Source organism: Aquarana catesbeiana, linkage group LG12 (assembly GCF_042186555.1).
Source record: "Aquarana catesbeiana isolate 2022-GZ linkage group LG12, ASM4218655v1, whole genome shotgun sequence".
In the NCBI taxonomy this organism is placed as follows: Eukaryota; Metazoa; Chordata; class Amphibia; order Anura; family Ranidae; genus Aquarana; species Aquarana catesbeiana.
Window position 1 is genome coordinate 156,420,079 of NC_133335.1, and position 19,992 is coordinate 156,440,070.

General features: G+C 47.0%; 1 protein-coding gene across 3 annotated transcripts in view; it reads right to left on the bottom strand.

The window, feature by feature from the left end:
* GHDC (GH3 domain containing) overlaps window positions 1-19,992 on the bottom strand; it is a 233,421-nt gene that overhangs the window by 172,604 nt on the left and 40,825 nt on the right. For all 3 annotated transcript variants that reach the window (XM_073606114.1, XM_073606116.1, XM_073606115.1), the window contains exon 5: window positions 10,574-10,763. In XM_073606114.1, the coding sequence (XP_073462215.1) occupies window positions 10,574-10,763 (190 nt within the window). The remainder of the gene's footprint in view (window positions 1-10,573; window positions 10,764-19,992) is intronic.

Sequence of the window (19,992 nt, forward strand, 5' to 3'; positions counted from 1 at the left end):
TATGGCACAACTGCAAACCTACCAAGACATGGCCGTCCACCTAAACTGACAGGCCGGACAAGGAAAGCATTAATCAGAGAAGCAGCCAAGAGGCCCATGGTGACTCTGGAGGAGCTGCAGAGATCCACATCTCGTGTGGGAGAATCTGTCCACAGGACAACTATTAGTCGTGCACTCCACAAATCGGCCTTTATGGAAGAGTGACAAAAAAGCCATTGTTAAAAGAAAGCCATAAGAAGTCCCATTTGCAGTTTGCAAGAAGCCATGTGAGGGACACAACAAACATGTGGAAGAAGGTGCTCTGGTCAGGTGAGACCAAAATTGAACTTTTTGGCCTAAAAGCAAAACGCTATGTGTGACAAAAAAACTAACACTGCACATCACCCTGAACACACCATTCCCACTGTGAAACATGGAGGTGGCAGCAACATGTTGTGGAGATGCTTTTATTCAGCAGGGACAGGGAAGCTGGTCAGAGTTGGTGGGAAGATGGATGGAGCCAAATACAGGGCAAACTTAGAAGAAAACCTGTTAAGCCCCATACAACACAGATTTTATGCTGATTCTTGTCTTCAGATTTACCAAAACCATGAGGTGCAAGGGCCTGCCTGATTCCATACAAATTGAAACTCCTAAGGTTTGACCCCATATGATATGGTTTTGGTAAATCTGAAGACAAAAATCAGCAGAAAATCTGATAGTGTGTATGGGGCTTTAGAGTCTGCAGAAGACGAGACTGGGGCAGAGGTTCACCTTCCAGCAGGACAACGACCCTAAACATACAGCCAGAGCTACAATGGAATGGTTTAGATAAAAGCATATTCATGTGTTAGAATGACCCAGTCAAAGTCTAGATCTAAATCCAATTGAGAATCTGTGGCAAGACTTGGAAATTGCTGTTCATAGATGCTTTCCATCCAATCTGCCAGAGCTATTTTACATAGAAGAATGGGCAAACATTTCACTCTCTAGATGTGCAAAGCTGGTAGAGACATACCCAAAAAGACTTGCAGCTGTAATTGCAGCAAAAGGTGGTTCTACAAAGTATTGACTGGGGGGGGCTGAATACAAATGCACACCACACTTTTCACATATTTATTTGTAAACAAAATTGAAAAACATTTATCATTTTCCTTCCACTTCACAATTATGTGCCACTTTGTGTTGGTCTATCGCATAAAATCCCAATAAAATACATTTAAGTTTTTGGTTTTAACATGACAAAATGTGGAAAATTAGGGGTGTGAAAAGGGGTGTGCATACTTCAAAGTAGCATCCACATGAATGGGAGGACCCAAGGTTTCCCAGCAGAACATTGCCCAAAGCATTACACTGCCTTCTTCTCATACTGCACCCTGGCGCCATCTCTTCCCCAAGTAAACAATGCACATGCACCTGGCCATCCACATGATGTAAAAGAAAATGTGATTCATCAAACCAGGCCACCTTTTTCATTGCTCCATGGTTCAGTTCTTATGCTCACATGTCCAGTGTAGGCGCATTTGGTTGTGGACACGGGTCAGCGTGGGTACCCTCACTGGTCTGCGGCTATGCAGCCCCATACACAACAAATCGCAATGCCCATTTTTCTGCATCGACTTCAAGGATAACATGTTTACTTGCTGCCCAATATATCCCACTGTTATAAAATTATGGCTGATCTGTGTGTATGTGTGTGTGTAATATATATATGTGTTATATATATATATATATATATATATATATATAACACATATACACACACATACACACACACATAGTTGTGCTCATAAGTTTACATACCCTGGCAGAATTTTATGATTTCTTGGCCTTTTTTCAGAGAATATGAATGATAATACAAAAACTTTTCTTTCACTCATGGTTAGCGTTTGGCTGAAGCTATTTATTATCAATCAACTGTGTTTACTCTTTAAATCATAATGGCAACAGAAACTACCCAAATGACCCTGATCAAATGTTTACATACTCTGGTGATTTTGGCCTGATAACATGCACACAAGTGGACACAAAAGGGTTTGAATGGCTATTAAAAGGTAACCATCCTCACCTGTGATCTGTTTGCTTATAATTAGTGTGTGTGTGTGTGTGTGTGTGTGTGTGTGTGTGTATAAAAGGTCAATGCATTTCTGACAGACCCTTGCATCTTTCATCCAGTGCTGCACTGACGTTTCTGGATTCTGAGTCATGGGGAAAGCAAAAGAATTGTCAAAGGATCTGCGGGAAAAGGTAGTTGAACAGGAAAAGGGATATAAAAAGATATCCAAGGAATTGAGAATGCCAAACAGCAGTGTTTAAACTTTAATCAAGAAGTGGAAAATGAGGGGTTCTGTTGAAACCAAACCACGGTCAGGTAGACCAACTAAAATTTTAGCCACAACTGCCAGGAAAATAGTTTGGGATGAAAAGGCTGGGTCATACACAGGCAAGCAAGTCAGGAACTGATGCAGAGGCTGGAGCGGAGTCGGGGTAGAGGCCGGATCGATAACAGGCTGGCAGCGAGGTAGCAGAAGGAGCAGGCAGGTGCAGAGTCAGAGACAAGTCGGGGTCGGATGCAGGCAGACAGCGGGGTCTGGAACACACTCAAACAACTGGAACAGGTATCAGGCAATGGAAAGCAGGGACACACGGGGAACAATGTAGTGCAGACAGCGTTGATTCTGGGTGCTGACCCAGTTTAAATAGCCCATTTGGCACCATTAAATGCCACAGAATGCGCACGCGCACTGGTGGTATTCTTCTTACAGGAATTGGAAGCTCAGGACGTTTTCTGTGGCCACCATATTTGCTGCTGGCATGCCCTTCCTGACATTGCCTCCCTCCAAAGGGCAGCCTCCGGATGCCCAACTGGGCAAATTTGGCAGGATGAGAATTCTTGAAAGCCTGAATAAGCCTCTTGGCATGAATATTACCTTCTGGTTCCCATGAGTTGTCCTCTGGCCCATAACCTTTCCATTTTATCAGGTACTGAATTTGATTCCTACCCTTCCAGCAATCTAAAATTGCTTTGACCTCAAATTCTTCTTCCCTGTCAACAACTACAGGTTCAGGTGGACCAACATTTCGTCCAGCAAAGGAATCATGGATTGCGGGCTTCAGCCAGGTTATATGAAACACGAGATGAATCCAGAAAGTCTGGTAGTTCTAGCTCATAAGCTACATTGTTGAACCGTTTTTTTTTACTGGAAACGGCCCCACAAACCTAGGGCCCAGTTTCTTCGATGGGCAGGCTAATTTTAGGTTTGTTTTTGGATAACCAAATTTGATCACCAGGATTCAGGATTAATTCTACTCTTCTCTTTTTTATCAAAGACCTCCTTGTTGTATACCTGCGCCTTGGCCATTGTTTTCTGTAACAGTTTGTTGTTAGTACTGAAGAAATCCATTATTTCAAGGACAGCTGGTACAGGGCACTCTGGTATTGCATTAGACATGAAAGAAGGATGGAAGCCGTAATTGGCAAAGAATGGTGACTGTTTTGTGGCCGAATGAACAGAGTTATTGTAAGAAAATTTGGCTAATGGAAGTAGTGAAACCCAGTCATTTTGGGAAAACAAGGAGAAGCAGCGTAGATATTGTTTTCGAGTTTAGTTGGTCCTTTCTGTCTGCCCATTTGTTTGCGGGTGATAAGCTGATGAAAAGGATAGTTCAATCCCAAATGAATTCACAGAAGGCTCTCCAGAACCTGGAGGTGAACTGCACCCCTCAATCAGACGCGATATTTGCTGGAACCCCATGAAGCCTTATAATCTCTTTGACAAAAGATTTGTGCAGTCTCTTGAGTTTTTCATCAGTAAGAAATGTGCCATCTTAGACAACCTATCTACCACCACAAAGATGGTATTGTAGCCCTCAGATGGGGGAAGCTCCACAATAAAGTCTATTGAAATCATTCTCCATGGTCTATTTGGGACAGGTAACGGTTTCAACAGACCCCAAGCCTTGGACTTGCTGTTCTGGTTGCAGATGCAAGTGGTGCAGGATTCCACATACCTCTTACAATCTTTTTCCAACTTAGGCCACCAGAATGTCCATTGCACCAGTTCAGAAGTCTTGCTAATGCCAAAATGCCCAGCTAGCACATTATCATGACACTGCCCTAGGGTGGAAATTAGGGATTCCTCCAGTACAAAGATCTTGTCTTTGTACCAAAGCAGTCCATCTTTTCCCTATAGGGTAATTCCAGAGGGTGGGGAGCTCCCCACCGAAGCTTGTTTAATTTGGGACACCAAGTCTCCTTGTAGTAGGAGAAAGTTCCCTGAAGACAGAATAGTATCTGGAGGTGAAGTTTCTTCAGGCTCACTAATCATGCGTGATAACGCATCGAGTTTTGTGTTCTTCGACCCAGGCCTGTACGTTATGTAAAAAGCGAATCTGGAAAAGAATAGCGCCCACCTGGCTTGCCAGGGTTTCAACCTCTTTGCTGTCCTTAAATATTCCAGATTCTTGTGATCTGTATAGATCAAGATTGGATGTGAGGCCCCTTCTAGCTAGTACCTCCACTCTTCCAGAGCAGCTTTGATTGCTAAGAGTTTGCGGTCCCCGACATCATAGTTCTTCTCTGCTGTTGATATTTTGTCGGAGAAAAAGGCGACTGGGTGTAATAGAGCCTTGGATCTTTGCCTCTGGGAAAATACTCCTCCAACCGCTGATGCGTCTACCTCAAAGATGTATGGCAGGGCTGGATCAGGGTGTTTCAGAACAGATGCAGAGGTGAACAGCTTTTTCAGAGTCTCAAAGGCAGTCTCAGCTTTAGGGGACCAATGGAATATGTGCCTTGTTAGGTCAACTGTGTGATGGGGGGGGGGTGACTGCTTAAAATCCCCTGATGAATTTTCGGGAGAAATTTGCGAATCCCACAAAGCATTGGATACCTTTTTTTATCACTGGGGGTTGGCCAATCCAAGGTGGAAGTAACCTTTTGGGGATCCATCTTGACACCTCGGTAGATATGATCAAGCCCAGAAATTGAATACTTTGGCATTCAAACTCGCACTTTTCGGGTTTGGCGTATAGTCCATGCTGTCGAAGGTGGCCCAGTATACTCTTAACATGTCTGCGGTGGCTGTCTAGAGATGGGGAGAAGATTAATATATCATCAAGGTATACTATGACAAACAGATCCAGGAAATCTCTGAAGACATCGTTAATGAAGTGCCGAAATGTAGTGGGGGCGTTGCAAAGTCCAAAGGGCATCACAAGGTATTCTAAATGCCCAAACCGTCTCTCATATAGGAACCAGGTTATAGGCCCCTCGGAGATCCAGTTTTGTGAATATGGTGGCAGCACCGAGCCTCTGGAACAATTCGGGCACCAGTGGAAGGGGATAATTGTTCTTGACGGTAACGTTATTAAGTTCACGATAATCCACACAAGGCCGTTGACGTGGAGATTCTGGTATACGCTAAACGTAATCAATCTCAACTGCGCTAATAAGCGCCCATTTTGTCTAATGGTATAATACATCTTACCTATCACTCTATTTCCCGCATATCCCCAATGAAACAGACATGACCACAGCTTACGTCCTCTTCTCAGCATGACTGCCCCTCCTGGGCAGAGACTCTTGCTTTTATTCACACATACACACAAAGGAAGTCACAAACAGGAAACCCTGGCCCCAACAGCCAATCGCTTCCTTCACAGGATATGACCAAACAAGGATATGACCAAAGATATGAGTTTATACAACAACCAATGACTACCGTTCCTGCTGATGGGAGACTATCTGCAGGTGTACGCCATGGCACCCCAAATATGTTGATCAGGCATACAGGGGTGACACGAGCGCACATCCGCTAAAGCGATAATGTCCTTGCAGAGCGAACACTGCCCCCCCCCCCCCAGACAAACGTCTGTGCATCGCACAGGGGCCCTTTCACTGGCAGACATATCCTCACTCTGCAAACACCTCTCTCCAAACTCAGGAAGTTTTTCACTATCCTAACGGATCTCAACCAGCGTCAGTCTGCCCGAGTCAGCTCTTTACAGCGGGTTGCAGGAGAACTAACACTGGGAGACACTATGACAATACATATTAAAACAAGGCTCGACAAACCCCGGGTGCCAGGTCGCATTTGCGACTAGAATTGGCGACTTGGCGCCTGGGGCGGCACAGCTGGGGTGTCCTGTCTCTGTGCGACACCCCCCTTCTCCCGGCGGAATCGCGTTGGGCCGCGCCGGTAATTGAGGCCGCTGCTTTGCGGCCTTCTGCAGTCCTATGGTTCCTTCTGCAATCGGGCGCCCTCTTGTGGTGGCCGTTGGTATGACAAGACAACCACCAATGCTAATGGAGCTTCCCCTGCCTGCGCAGCGCACTCATCTCCTTCCCTTTACTTAGAACCTCCAAACATTATATGTATATATTTTTTTATTCTAACACCCTAGAGAATAAAATGTTAGTCGTTGCAATACTTTCTGTCACACCGTATTTGCGCAGCGCACTTACAAGCGCACTTTTTTGGGAAAAAATACTTTTTTTAATTAAATAAGACAAAAGTTAAAAGTTAGCCCAATTTTTTTTTTTTTTATATTGTGAAAGATAATGTTACGCCGGGTAAATTGATTCCCAACATGTCACGCTTCAAAATTTCGTCTGCTTGTGGAATGGCGACAAACTTTTACCCTTTAAAATCTCCATAGGCGATGTTTAAAAAAATTCTACAGGTTGCATGTTTTGAGTAACAGAGGAAGTCTAGGACTAGAATTCTTGCCCTCGCTCCAACGATCGCGGCGATACCTCACGTGTGTGGTTTGAACACCGCTTTCATATGTGGGCGCGACTTAAGTATGCATTCGCTTCTGCACGCGAGCTCGGCGGGATGGGGCGCGTCTAAAATTATTCTTTTTTTTCTTATTTTTTTTTACTTTTATTTTTTCACTGTTCTTTAAAAAAAAAAAAAAAAAAAGTCACTTTTATTCCTATTACAAGGAATGTAAAAATCCCTTGTAATAGAAAAAAAGCATGACAGGCCCTCTTAAATATGAGATCTGGGGTCAAAAAGACCTCAGATCTCATATTTACACTAAAATGTATTAAAAAAAAAAAAAAAAAAAAAAGGCATTTGAAAAAAAAAAATAATAAAATGTCCCTTTTAAGAGCTATGGGTGGAAGTGACGATTTGACGTCGCTTCCGCCCTGCAATGACTTGGAGACGGGCGGGGGGCCATCTTCCCCTCACTCGTCTCCATGTCAGGCCAGGGACAGGTCCGAATCGCCTCCGCCGTTACTGCTGGCCACGGTAAGCGGTGAAGGGCACCGGAGTGCGGCAGTAGGGGGGGCCCTCTCTCGCCGCCGATAAAAGTGATCTCGCGGCGAATCTGCTGCAGAGACCACTTTTATCTGAAAGAGAACCGCCGGCTCTTGAAGAGGATACCGGGGTTATGGTAGCTAGCTGCTACCATAACAACGGCATTTCTTTTCAAAGACAGGACGTATATAGTCATCCTGCGGCAAGGAAGCGGTTAATTAAAATGAATTTATTATTTGTCATCTCCCTGCTTGGCCCCTTTCACATGGGCTGTCTGATCAGGTTCGTCTGTCAGTTTTTCAGGCGGACCTGCTTGGACCCTTAGCGGGGATATGGCGGTCTTGTGTCCCTGCATGGCAGGAAATAAAAGCAGTCACATTCGTTCTAGTCGTCTTTCTGTGTAAATTTAAGATTGGTTAACTTTTATATTGAAAATAAAGCTTTGTCGGTCATTTAAAAAAAAAAAAAAAAACCTGGCTCCTAACTTTTTTAGCTGGCTCCTAGATTCCAAGCACATTTGTCAAGCCCTGTATTAAAATACATCTTCATAAAATTTCCACAACTGTAATGAGTAATCCTTCTTTTCCACAACGAAGATTCCCACTCCAGCTGGGGACGTGGATGGACGGAAGTGAAACCTTTCTTTATGTTATGGTCAATATAGTCCTTTAAATCGACAAGTTCAAGTTCGGTCAAAGGGAAGATTCTCCGGAAAGGGGCTTCAACCCAGGGGAGGAGTTCGATTGGACAATCATAAGGCCGATGGTGAGGAAGAGTTTCTGTCCCTTTTTTTGCTGAACACATCCAGGAAGTTGTGATAAACTGCTGGTACAGATTGACAGGCTTCGGGGTCTTTGTCGAGGCACAGCAGGGAAGGTTGATCACAAGGGGCTTCATGTAAACAGTGTTGGAGGCCATAGGGCGAACAAAACTAGATTTCCTCTGTGGCCCAATTGATATGCGGATTGTGTGCTTTCAACCATTGCATGCCAAGGATGACCGGAAACAGGGGTGAGGCGATGGCATCCAGGCGTAGCAGTTCTTGATGGTTTTTGGTAATGGTGGCAGATAGTGGAAGTGCTGCCTGGGTGACTAATCTGGATTGAATGGCGGACCCTTTCGCCGTTCTAAAAGTCTCTGAGCATTAGGTTGCAGTGGAATGTGATGTTTCGCGGCAAAGGATAAGTCCATGAAACAGCTGCAGGCTCCGGAATCAATTATGGCAGGAACCTTGATAGTCCTTCCTGGAAGCTACAACAGAATGGGAAGAGCAAGGTGAGCAGAGTTGTTGGGCTAGGTTGGAGTAGAAGAGACAGAGACACTTACGGAGTTTAGCCGGACAAGACCTCAAGTAGTGTCCTGCTTCTCCACAGTATAGGCAGAGATTCTGCTGGCGTCGACGTTGGTGCTCTTCCATGGTGAGTGAGGGGCGAAGTAAGCCAAGTTGCATTGGCTCAGGAACGGATGCTGCAGGAACAGATGGAGCAGAGTTGAAGGAACTAGGAACCCGTGGTAGAATCCACACTGGGCGAGACTGTCCTGTGGTCCTTCTGGACCTCCGTTCTCTTAGACGTCGATCAATCTGGATGGATGAATTAATGAGGGCCTCCAGGGAGGAGGGGACCCCCACCCGGGCTAGTTTAGAGTCAGAGTCAGACAGCCGGGGCCGGATGCAGGCAGACAGCAGGGGAAGTCAGGAACAAGCCGGGTCATACAACTGGAACAGGTATCAGGCAACAGATAGAGACACACGGAGAATGCTGTGGTGCAGACAGCATTGATTCTGGGTACTGACCCAGTTTAAATAGCCCATTTGGCACCATGAACTGTCACAGGGTGTGTTCGCAGGTGTACCTGCAGTATTCTTCTTACAGGAATTGGAAGCAAAGGAAGTTTTCTGTGGCCACCATCTTGGCTTCCTGACACACCCCCTCTCCAAATCCAGGGCCTCCAGGCACCCCTCTCCTAAGCGGGGGGCTCCAGACATTCCCTCTCCAAATCCATGGCCTCCAGGCACCCCTTTACCTAATCCAGGACCTAAATGCACCCTCTTTCTTAGTTCAGGGCCTCCATGCTCCCCTTCACTTAGTCCATTGCTTCCAGACACGTCCAAGGCCTCTAGGCACTCCCTCTGCCAGTTCAGTAACTTCGCTCCTCACCTCCCTTTCCTAGTCATCGGCTTCCTCTGCACACTCCATTCTCCTAGTCCATGGCCTCTCCCAACAACACCCCCTCTCCTAGTCCAGGGCCTTCATCAGCACAACCCCCTCTCCTACTCCAGGGCCTCTCCAGTCCAGGGGCCTTCACCACACAAATCCCCTCTTCTAGTATAGAGGTTACAGTTTCAGACAGGCTCTCCGCTCAGTTTCAATCGGAAAAGGTGTACGGCAGTGTGATGCCGTGTTGCCGGGACATATGCAGGAGGAGGGTGACCTCATAATACACCAGTGCTTAATCACTATACTTCTCCCACACGGCCCATAGAAAAGCATTCATGAGCGACACTGCAGCTACTGTTGCTAAGCTGCTAAGCAACAGTAGGTGCAGCATCTCTCAAGCAAGCTGTTCTGTGGGGCGAGCAGGAGAAACGGAGTGATTCAGTACTGGTGCACTGCGAGGTGCCAGCACTAATACAACTGACAACTGTGTGTGACAATAGCTTTGATCGGAAGTGACACCCTTAGAGCTGCAGCACCTGTTGCGGGCCGCACCCCCTAGGTATGCCACTGACCCCCATCCTCCCCCAGTACAGAGCTCCCTCCTCCTCCCACCCCCGCAGTACAGAGCTCCCCCAACCACCCCCTAACCCCTCCCAGAACAGAGGTCCCCTCTTCTCCCCAGCTCCACCCCCAGTACAGAGCGCCTTCCTCCTCCCACCCCCCACAGTACAGAGATCCCCCACCCCCTAGCCCCTCCCAGAACAGAGGTCCCCCCTTTTTCCCAGCACTGGGCTCCCCCCCCGAACAGATTTCACCCATCCTGCCCAGTACAGAGCTCCCCCACCCAGGAGGCCAAGAGAGGGAAGCTCTCATTGCGCCCCCCCCCCCCCAAACACACTGCACATAGAGCCTGCCCCCCTTGTCCTGGACCTGCCTGCAGTAAATAATAGGCATTTTTTGTTTCGGCATTTTTTTATTTTCTAAAAATTTGCTTTATAAAAATAAATGTCAATCACTGATAAAAAAATAATTTATGAATTCACATAGTCACGCAACTTTTTAAGCCCGGCAAAAAAAATCCCCCCGGTGTGCTCAGCCATACACTCTCACAGACATAGGATTATTGTGCCATTGTTAAGATGACAAGCTTCCTTTGACATTGCTCACCTGTAAAGTCCATCTCTATTAGTTATAACCAGCTCATAAGCTTTCCCCTCAGAAACATCTTGAATACACAGTGTTTGTGGTTGATCCTGATCGCTGGTATCCACAGGTATAAATTCAAAGAATGCAGAACGGGGGCACAATGTGTAATGGGGTACATCTTCTGCAGGCCACAAATTCACACCACAAAGACCTGAGAAGAAGAACACAATCAAGATCAAAGGGCAACCAAATCCTTTACATGACCTGCTTTCATTTTAAAGCGGGATTCCGGCCAGCAAAATTTTTTTTTTTAAAGTCAGCAGCTACAAAACACTGTAGCTGCTGACTTTAAATAAGTACACTTACCTGTCCTGGGTGCCCGCGATGTCGGCCGCCTGAGGCCGACCCGTCCCTCGGCTCTCGGGTCCCGGCACCTCCATCCTAACTAAGGGAAACAGGCAGTGGAGCCTTGCGGCTTCACTGCCAGTCTCCTACTGCGCACGCGCGAGCGGCGCGGCGCTCTGAATGGCCCTGTGGTTTTCTGGGAACATACACAGTTCCCAGAAAGCAACAGGGCCGCTCACCGTGGAGCAGGACACACCGCGGAATAGGAAGAGGCAGATTAGGAAGACTGCCTAGCAACAAGGGTTTCAGGTAAGTAAATTTTTTTTTTTTTCATGTTTTTTTTTTTAATTTTTTTAAGATTTTTGTTTTTTAGGGTGGCCCTCCACTTTAAAGCCACTTTGTTAATAACTAAGCCATGTAAGGTGGCCTGCAGATACATGATAAACAGTAAGGGCCGAAACAATTAATCGATTAATCGACAACTAATCGATTATGAAATTAATCGATTACTATTTTCATAATTGATTAATCGGCCAGTAACATAATGGGGTTAAGAAAACTAAAATGAGCCCTTTAGAGTAAAAAAAAAAGCAAATCACTACTGTAAATATTACTTTCACTGTTGCACAGTAAAAAAAAATAAACCACTTAGGGTAGCGATTATTTGCTCTTTTTGTACTATAAAGGGCTTTTTTTTTTTTTACCCCATTATGTTACTAAACATCTTAGGGCTGGTTCACACCTATGTGTTTTTTGGTGCTTTTTCCAGAAACGCACTACAGCTCATTTAACGTCCTAACTTCTATGCTTTTTTTCAGCCTCTGCGTATTTGGAAAGGGTCAAGAACTTTTTTCAACGCAAAACAGTGCTTTTTTGGTTCAATAGACTTTAATGGAGAAGCTGCAGAAAAGCATGCGATGCGTTTTTGCTGCAATTTGTGATTTTTTAAAAATCTGCCCAACAACAAATTGGTCAAAAGGCAGAAAAAATATGCAAAAACGCAAATCACAGCAAAATCACGTGCAGAAAAAAATCAAAACGTACAGCAAAAAGCACTGCAGAAACAGATCAAAAGCAAACTGCATAGATGTGTACCGAGCCTTAAACTGGCAACGCAGATCATTTTTCAGACGAAAATATTCATACGAAAAATCTTTGTACATTCGCTGAATGAAAGAATGTTGTTTGAAATTTTCACTTGCTTTTAACATTCTGTTTCAAAAATAATGTAATTTCTGAACGAAAACCACATACACTGTCTGAAAATTCCTTTGACCAAGAAGTTTTCTATTATTTCTAAATTTTCCCATCACTGTGGTTGAAAACAAACATTGATTTGACCCCACTAACGATTAGAAAATCGAACAAACGTTCCTAAAAATAGGATTTTTATAACAGCTTACCTGTAAAATCCTTTTCTTGGAGTACATCATGGGACACAGAGCCTTAAGTAATTACTTAATGGGTTATAGGCCACCTTCAGGTGATGGACACTGGTATACCCAATCCAGGAAGTTTACTCCCTATATAACCCCTCCCCCTGCCAGGAGCACATCAGTTTTTGTAGCAAAGGAATATACTTAAATCCCAAAAAAGAGGGGAGGGACCTCTGTGTCCCATGATGTACTCCAAGAAAAGGATTTTACAGGTAAGCTGTGATAAAAATCCTATTTTTTTATCATACATCATGGGACACAGAGCCTTAAGTAATTACTTAATGGGACGTCCCATAGCAATGCTACTTAAGGGGAGGGAGACACAACCCGGAGGGTACCCCCAGAGTTGAGGACCTATGCTGCTGCCTGCAGCACACTGCACCCAAGGGCAATATCCTCATACCTCCTTACATCCAGCTGATAACATTTTGTGAATGTATGCACTGAAGACCAAGTTGCGGCCTTACAGATCTGTGCCATGGAGGCCTGATGATGCACTGCCCAAGAAGCACTAACCGCCCTGGTAGAATGCGCCTTAAATTGAAAAGGGGGAATCTTACCCCTTAAATCATAAGTTTGAATTATAAATTGCCAAATCTACTTAGCGACAGTTGATTTTGATGCTGCCTGTCCTTTCTTAGAATAAATAAGACTTCAGTCTTACGAATCTGAACAGTTGCCTTTAAATAGATTTTCACTGCTCTCACCACATCAAGACAATTTAGTGAATTCTCTTCCCTGGAACATGGTTTCGGAAAAAAACGATGGCAGGATAATATCTTGGTTCAGGTGGAAACCTGAGACCACTTTTGGTAAAAAACCTGGACGAGGGCGCAACACCACTCTGTCCTCATGAAAAATCAAATATAGCTCTTTACAAGAAAGAGCAGCCAATTCCAAAACCCTCCTTTCTGAGGATATAGCAACCAAAAATACCAACTTCCTTGTCAAAAGGACTAGGGGAATATGTTGTATTGGTTCAAATGGCTGTTTTTGTAGCACAGACAAAGCTAAGTTCAAGTCTCAAGGGTTCAAGGGAGGTTTGACGGGCGGATTAATCTACATCACCCCTTCCATATTCTAAAAAGTTAGAATATGGTTCACTTCTCTCTGCGCTGAGAGACTCTTGGTGCCCCCTTGGTGATTGATATAGGTCACAGCTGTGGCATTGTCGGCGTGGATCCTGACAGGAAAATCCCGTAACCTGAAAGTCCAGGGCTTTAGAGCCAGACACACTGCCCAAATCTCTAGGATATTGATGGGCAAGGTTCTTTCGGTTCTTGACCGCTGTGCCTGGACAGTTGTCTTTTCTAGTACTGCTCCCCAGCCTGAAAGGCTGGCATCCGTTTTTACCACTTTCCATATGACTGGTCTGAAGGATTTTCCTTTCAGCAGATTCTGGGTTAGTAACCAAAGTGAGGCTTTGGGACACTCTTGGGACCAGCCACATTGGCAAATCTAAAGCTTGAATTGTTTTGTTCCAAGTAGACAGGATACTGTTTTGCAGTAGTCTTGAATAGAACTAGGCATCGGGAACTGCTTTGAATGAAGCCACCATGGTTCCTAGCAACCTCATGCAAAGGCGAATGGAGGGATCGCCATTTGACCTGACCATCCGCACCAGCTCTCTAATGGAGTTGATCTTTGCCTGAGGCAAGAACACCTTTTCCTGGGCTGTATCTATGATCAGACCCAAGTACTCCAGCCTTTTTAGTGGTATTTAAGGAAGATTTCTCTAGGCTGAGAATCCAACCCAAACTTTCTAGATATTTGGTTGTAATGCGTACGCTTTGCTCTAAACGAGCTAGTCTATTAACACTAGATCGTCTAGGTCAGTGGTGTATTTAGGTTTTGTGCTGCCCTAGGCCTGACTGAGCTTGCGCACCCCCTAATTTAAATATGCCCCACCCCTTCCTGTCAAGGCCACACCCCTTTCTTTTAAAGATCCGCCCTGTCATCTTCATTGGAGGACAGAGGGACGCCGCGGGAAGAGGACAGAGAGGCATGTGGCATCTTTTCATTTGGGGGGTAAGGGGATATGTGCTAGTTGCTTTGGGAGGGGAGGATCAGACCCCCCTCACTAGCACATATCCTCTCCCCTCCCAAAGCACCCAGCACATATCCCCTTACCCCCCTTCCCCTCATCCATGTGTGCATCTGTTATCTGCCCCCCTTCCCGGTTACTGTGTCCCCCTCCACTGTAAACTATACACAGACCTCAGACCGGCAGCGCGGCTCTTGCACTGAAGTCGTGTCCCTCCTCTGTGGCTCCTTCTCCTCCTGGCTGTGTACACTAGAACATTGGAGCCGAGAAGGAGGAGGAGCCGAGGAGTGTGTGTGGCTGACAGTGGGGAGAGAGGTGGCGGCTGCTACGGAAAGCCGATCGCCGCTTGTGGGACCCCAGGTGGCAGATTTCCTGGGTGCCCACGCTAGCGCACTCTGGCTGCCAGTTACCGAAGCTCAGTGCCGGAACTTGTTGTGGGCTCTGGGACAGTGGCGTCACTAGGTTTGGTGTCACCTGGAGCTGTAAAAATTGTGTCCCCCCCTTAATTTTTGGACTGGAGGCCCAGCGTTGGAGCTCATTGTGGCGGTCAACAAGGCCTAGAGGATATCAGGTTAGGCACTTCCTAATGGCTCAGTCCCTGGGAACAGTAATGGATAATGGCCAACAGGCTCTTTTACCAGACCCGGTGAAACTGCAACAGTGATCCCTCCAGCTGGACGTTCGCTCACTCTGGGTTGCCCAGGCGGACTCTGGTCAGTAGTGTAGCATGTCTGTACCCTGGCAGTGGCTTTATCTTTCTCCCCCTCTGGTGGTGCGGGTACAGCGTGGCTCTCTCTTTGGTGGTGCAGGAACAGTGTGGCTCCCTCTCTGGTGGTGCGGGTACAGCGTGGCTCTCTGGTGGTGCGGGTACAGCGTGGCTCTCTGGTGGTGCGGGTACAGCGTGGCTCTCTGGTGGTGCGGGTACAGCGTGGCTCTCTCTGGTGGTGCGGGTACAGCGTGGCTCTCTCTGGTGGTGCGGGTACAGCGTGGCTCTCTCTGGTGGTGCGGGTACAGCGTGGCTCTCTCTGGTGGTGCGGGTACAGCGTGGCTCTCTCTGGTGGTGCGGGTACAGCGTGGCTCTCTCTGGTGGTGCGGGTACAGCGTGGCTCTCTCTGGTGGTGCGGGTACAGCGTGGCTCTCTCTGGTGGTGCGGGTACAGCGTGGCTCTCTCTGGTGGTGCGGGTACAGCGTGGCTCTCTCTGGTGGTGCGGGTACAGCGTGGCTCTCTCTGGCGGTGCGGGTACAGCGTGGCTCTCTCTGGCGGTGCGGGTTCAGCGTGGCTCTCTCTGGCGGTGCGGGTACAGCGTGGCTCTCTGGCGGTGCGGGTACAGCGTGTCTCTGGTGGTGTGGGTACAGCGTGGCCCTCTGGTGGTGCGGGTACAGCGTGGCTCTCTGGTGGTGCGGGTACAGCGTGGCTCTCTGGTGGTGCGGGTACAGCGTGGCTCTCTGGTGGTGCGGGTACAGCGTGGCTCCCTGGTGGTGCGGGTACAGCGTGGCTCCCTGGTGGTGCGGGTACAGCGTGGCTCCCTCTTTTTCTCTTCTAACACCCCCCCCTCCCTCAGCAGAGTGCATGCATGCTGGGGGCTGTAGCATGTCTGTTGACACACAGGGCCGCCATTCTTCAGGGACTATTTTCCCATGATGCCCCCCAGAGTCTTCTGATTGGCCCTCTGCTGTGGCCAATCATGGGGATGAAAACAGCGGTCAGGAAGCTGGGCGGCGGCATGGTGAAACTAATTAGAGCCGCTCTCTCTCTCTTCTCCCTTCAGCTGACAGAAAGGGGAGGGGGGGGCGAGCGGGGGAGATACACAGACAGCCCGCATCTCTCCTCTCCCTGTCACAGCGCTGCTGATCCATTTGCCAGAGAACTCCCCCGCTCGCCCCCCCTCCCTTTTCTGTCAGCTGAAGGGAGAAGAGAGAGAGAGCGGCTCTAATTGGTTTCGCTGTGCCGCCGCCCAGCTTCCTGACCGCTGTTTTCCTCCCCATGATTGGCCACAGCAGAGGGCCAATCAGAGACAGATTTACAGCTTTACGGAGGGGCGGCTTGACAGTTCTTACTTTACTTTCTAGCCCCCTCCGCACCCGCACTGCTAAGCTGTACTCCCCAGATGGTGGCCCTGCTGTGCGGGAAGAGGACGCCACTGCCATTTTCGGGGGGGGGGCGGCTTTTTTGCCGCCCCCCCGCACAGTGCCGCCCTAGGCCTAGGCCTTGTTGGCCTAGGCCAAGACACAGCACTGGTCTAGGTATGCTACAACTGTTATGCCCTGTGCCCTTAACCTGGCTTAGAGGTGGAGCCAGCACTTTAGTGAACACCCGAGGTGCTGTGGCTAGCCCGAAGGGCAGGGCTACAAACTGGAAATGCTGCTGTTCTAACTCGAACCGCAGAAACTTTTGGTGAGCGGGAAATATAGGAACATGCAGATATGCATCCTTGATGTCGATAGATACCAGAAGGTCTCCTCCTAGAAGGTTAGAAACTACTGACCCAATCATCTCCATGCAAAAGGAGCAGATCTTCAGAAACCGATTTAGATTTTTTAGATCTAGAACGTGTCTGACATTTCCATTTGGTTTTGGTAGCATAAAAAGATTTGAATAAAACCCCAAGCCTTGCTCTTTTGTGGGGATCTGTATGATCATCCCTTGAGATATTAATCGGTCTAGTGCCTGAAACAGAGATTGTCTTTTCTCTGAATCTTTGGGAACGCTTGACCTCAGGAAACGAGACGGTGGAAAGTCCCGAAATCCCAGCTTGTACCCCAGCGTTACCGTGGAGATGACCCATCTGTCCTGAATTTCCTTTTTCCAGACTTCTGAAAACTGCAGAAGTCTTCCCCCCACCTTGGTGAGGGGGGTTGCCTCTTCATGATGAGGCTTTAGGATTCTGCTTTGCAGATTTCCGACCCCAGGACTTCTTTTGAGCCTGGGTCTGACCCTGAGGTTTTCCTCTAGAGTATGACGGCAGAGGCCGTCGCCACTGCATAAAGGCAGAAGCCCCTGGCGTAGGGGAAAGAGCCTGTTTAAATGAAGGGCGTTTATACTTTCCTTTGACTGGCAAAAGAGTACTTTTCCCACTAGAAATTGTTTAGATATATTTGTCCAAATCTTCTCCAAATAGCCGCTCCCTAGGGAGGTTTTTACATTGTGCTTCGGCTGACCAATTTTTTAACCACAGGATTCTACGCATGTGCACAAGCATAAGGCAGGACGCCTGGTGAATAGAATCTTTAATGGCATCTATGGCAAAGCATAATGCCTTTGGTAGTTCAGCCAATTCCCGGGCTTGTTGTGCAGGAACCTCTTTAAGGGCCTGTCTAAATTGGTCATTTAGTGAATGACAGACACCTACTGCAGCGACTGCAGGCTGAGTAACGGCACCTGCCAAGGAGAAAGTAGATTTTAACAGGGATTCCAACTTTTTACCTGTTGGATCATTAAGCACTTGTGCATTGTCCCTTTATCACACTGGAAATCTCAGCGTCAACTGCTGGTACTTTCCATCTTTTGGAGAATTTCTCCTCCAGGGGACAGAGAATTGAAAATCTCTTAGGAGGGAGAAAATGCTTATCCGGGTGATCCCATTCAGCAAAAAAATAAGCTATTCTAGTAATGCATGTGCAGGAAACGCATGCAAAGGCTGAGTAGGTTTTAAGGAACCCAAGGAAGAAACCAAGCTTTCCGGAGACTCCGTTAGAGGTAGCAAGAAAGTAGAATACAGTAGCAATTTCTCAGATTGAGAGGCTGAAAAAAAGGCTCATCTACCATTGTTTTCTCCGCAGAGGAATCATCGGTTTGTTTTTCCTTCTGATCGCCTGAGGGTAACACCTCATCCTGTGCCCACTGTTCCCGTTGCAAGGGGTCTGAAGTGGGGGAGGGGATCTAGCACGCTTCCTATCCATTAAAATGGAGGATGCGATTAAAGCCGCTAATCTTCCTTCCAGACCCTGCAGGGTGGAGGAAGGACATCTTCAGTCACGTATATAGGGGTGGAGATGTGAGAACCAGTTGCACCATCAATTTGTTCCAATGGCTCACCCTGGCTTGCCATAATTGGTAATTCAGGCGAGGATCACAGCGTGGAAATGGGACTCGAGATCCTAGCGCCTGGGGGTGAAACCTTTAGTACCTTTGTGGTGTCTTTTTTAGCAGGCATAGTCCTAAGTAAAAACAAACAGAGGCACTATACAATTGCACTTAATCGCTGAATATAGTCATGACAATAAAGCTGCTATAAAGTTCAGCCTAGTGCTGGGAAAAAAGTGTCCTTCCTGTAACAGGAATGCCAGCTTGCAACCCTCACGTGCCCCACAGCTCTTCTGTGTCCCTGTGTTCAGACTGCTTGTTTCCTCCTCTCCAGCGAGGAGAGATTGTCCCAGCTGTGGATTTGTTTTTTGCCTGCCGTGTGGCCTCATTGACATTCACGACGCTGTGCTTTGGCCCCGCCCCCTCCAAAAAAATCTGCTCCCCTTTCATTTTTACAATGTTCCCGGGTCTACAGACCCACCACGAGGGTTTAACAGCAGGCAAACACCAACAGTAACAGCATAACAACAGTACAATAGTAGCAGTAACAGCGTGACCTCTGCACTCCCCGCACCGGGGGGGGGGTAATGTAAGAGGGGAACACCGCTGATGTTCCCCTAACCCTCCAGTCCCTTCAGGGGGAAAAAAAAACATTTGGCAGATTTCTTTTACCTGAGAAAAAAATCCTCTTGCACACGCTGCTGCGGACACACACAGACAGAGCTTTACAGTGAAGACAACAGAGTAAGGTATGTGCATAGACTCCCTCTAGTGGAGAATTAAGGCATGACAAAATTTTTTCCCTTAAAGAAGAATACATAGGTGTTTTTCATACCCAAGTTTCTTCCCTTACCTTATCCCCGCCGCAGGATTTGCTGAATTAACAGACAATCCAACCTTCACCCATCACGGCGGGCTGCGTTTAGCAAACCTTCAAAGACCAGGTCCCTAGATATCGAGGTTCCAACTCCCTTGGACCTGTAAATCACCCCACCAGGAAAGCTTTAGGTAATGTAGCAAGACCTAAGCCCTGGGATCCAGCTCTACAAAAGAGAGTGTTACAGGCAAAACCTCGTGCTTCGGATATGAGGCCCCAGGTACCATCCTTTTAGGCCTCAGTGGCACTTTGGATGGATCTGGTGTATGGAGGCTATTTAAATCCAACATGGATCCTCCCTGGAGCTCCTCAGAGCACATCTTCACTCGTGACCAATACCTTAGACACTGGCGAAAAAACTGATTTGCTTCTAGAAGGAGGAGGGGTTATATAGGGAGTAAACTTCCTGGATTGGGTATAGCAGTGTCCATCACCTGAAGGTGGCCTATAACCCATTAATTGCTTAAGGCTCTGTGTCCCATGATGTACGATAAAGAAATGAATTTTTTTTTTGAAGGAAGACATTGTTTTTGTATGGCCAGCATATAATATATTACAGTTCTGTTTGAAAACCTGCAAAACACTCTAACTTTTTTTCTTTTAAATAAAAAAAATTTAGTCTAATGATATTTACTAGATTCAACCTCTAATAGTATATACAGTATATCTCTTCTGGCCGTTATTCTCAGAGTGAATTCAAGAATAAATTGCCTT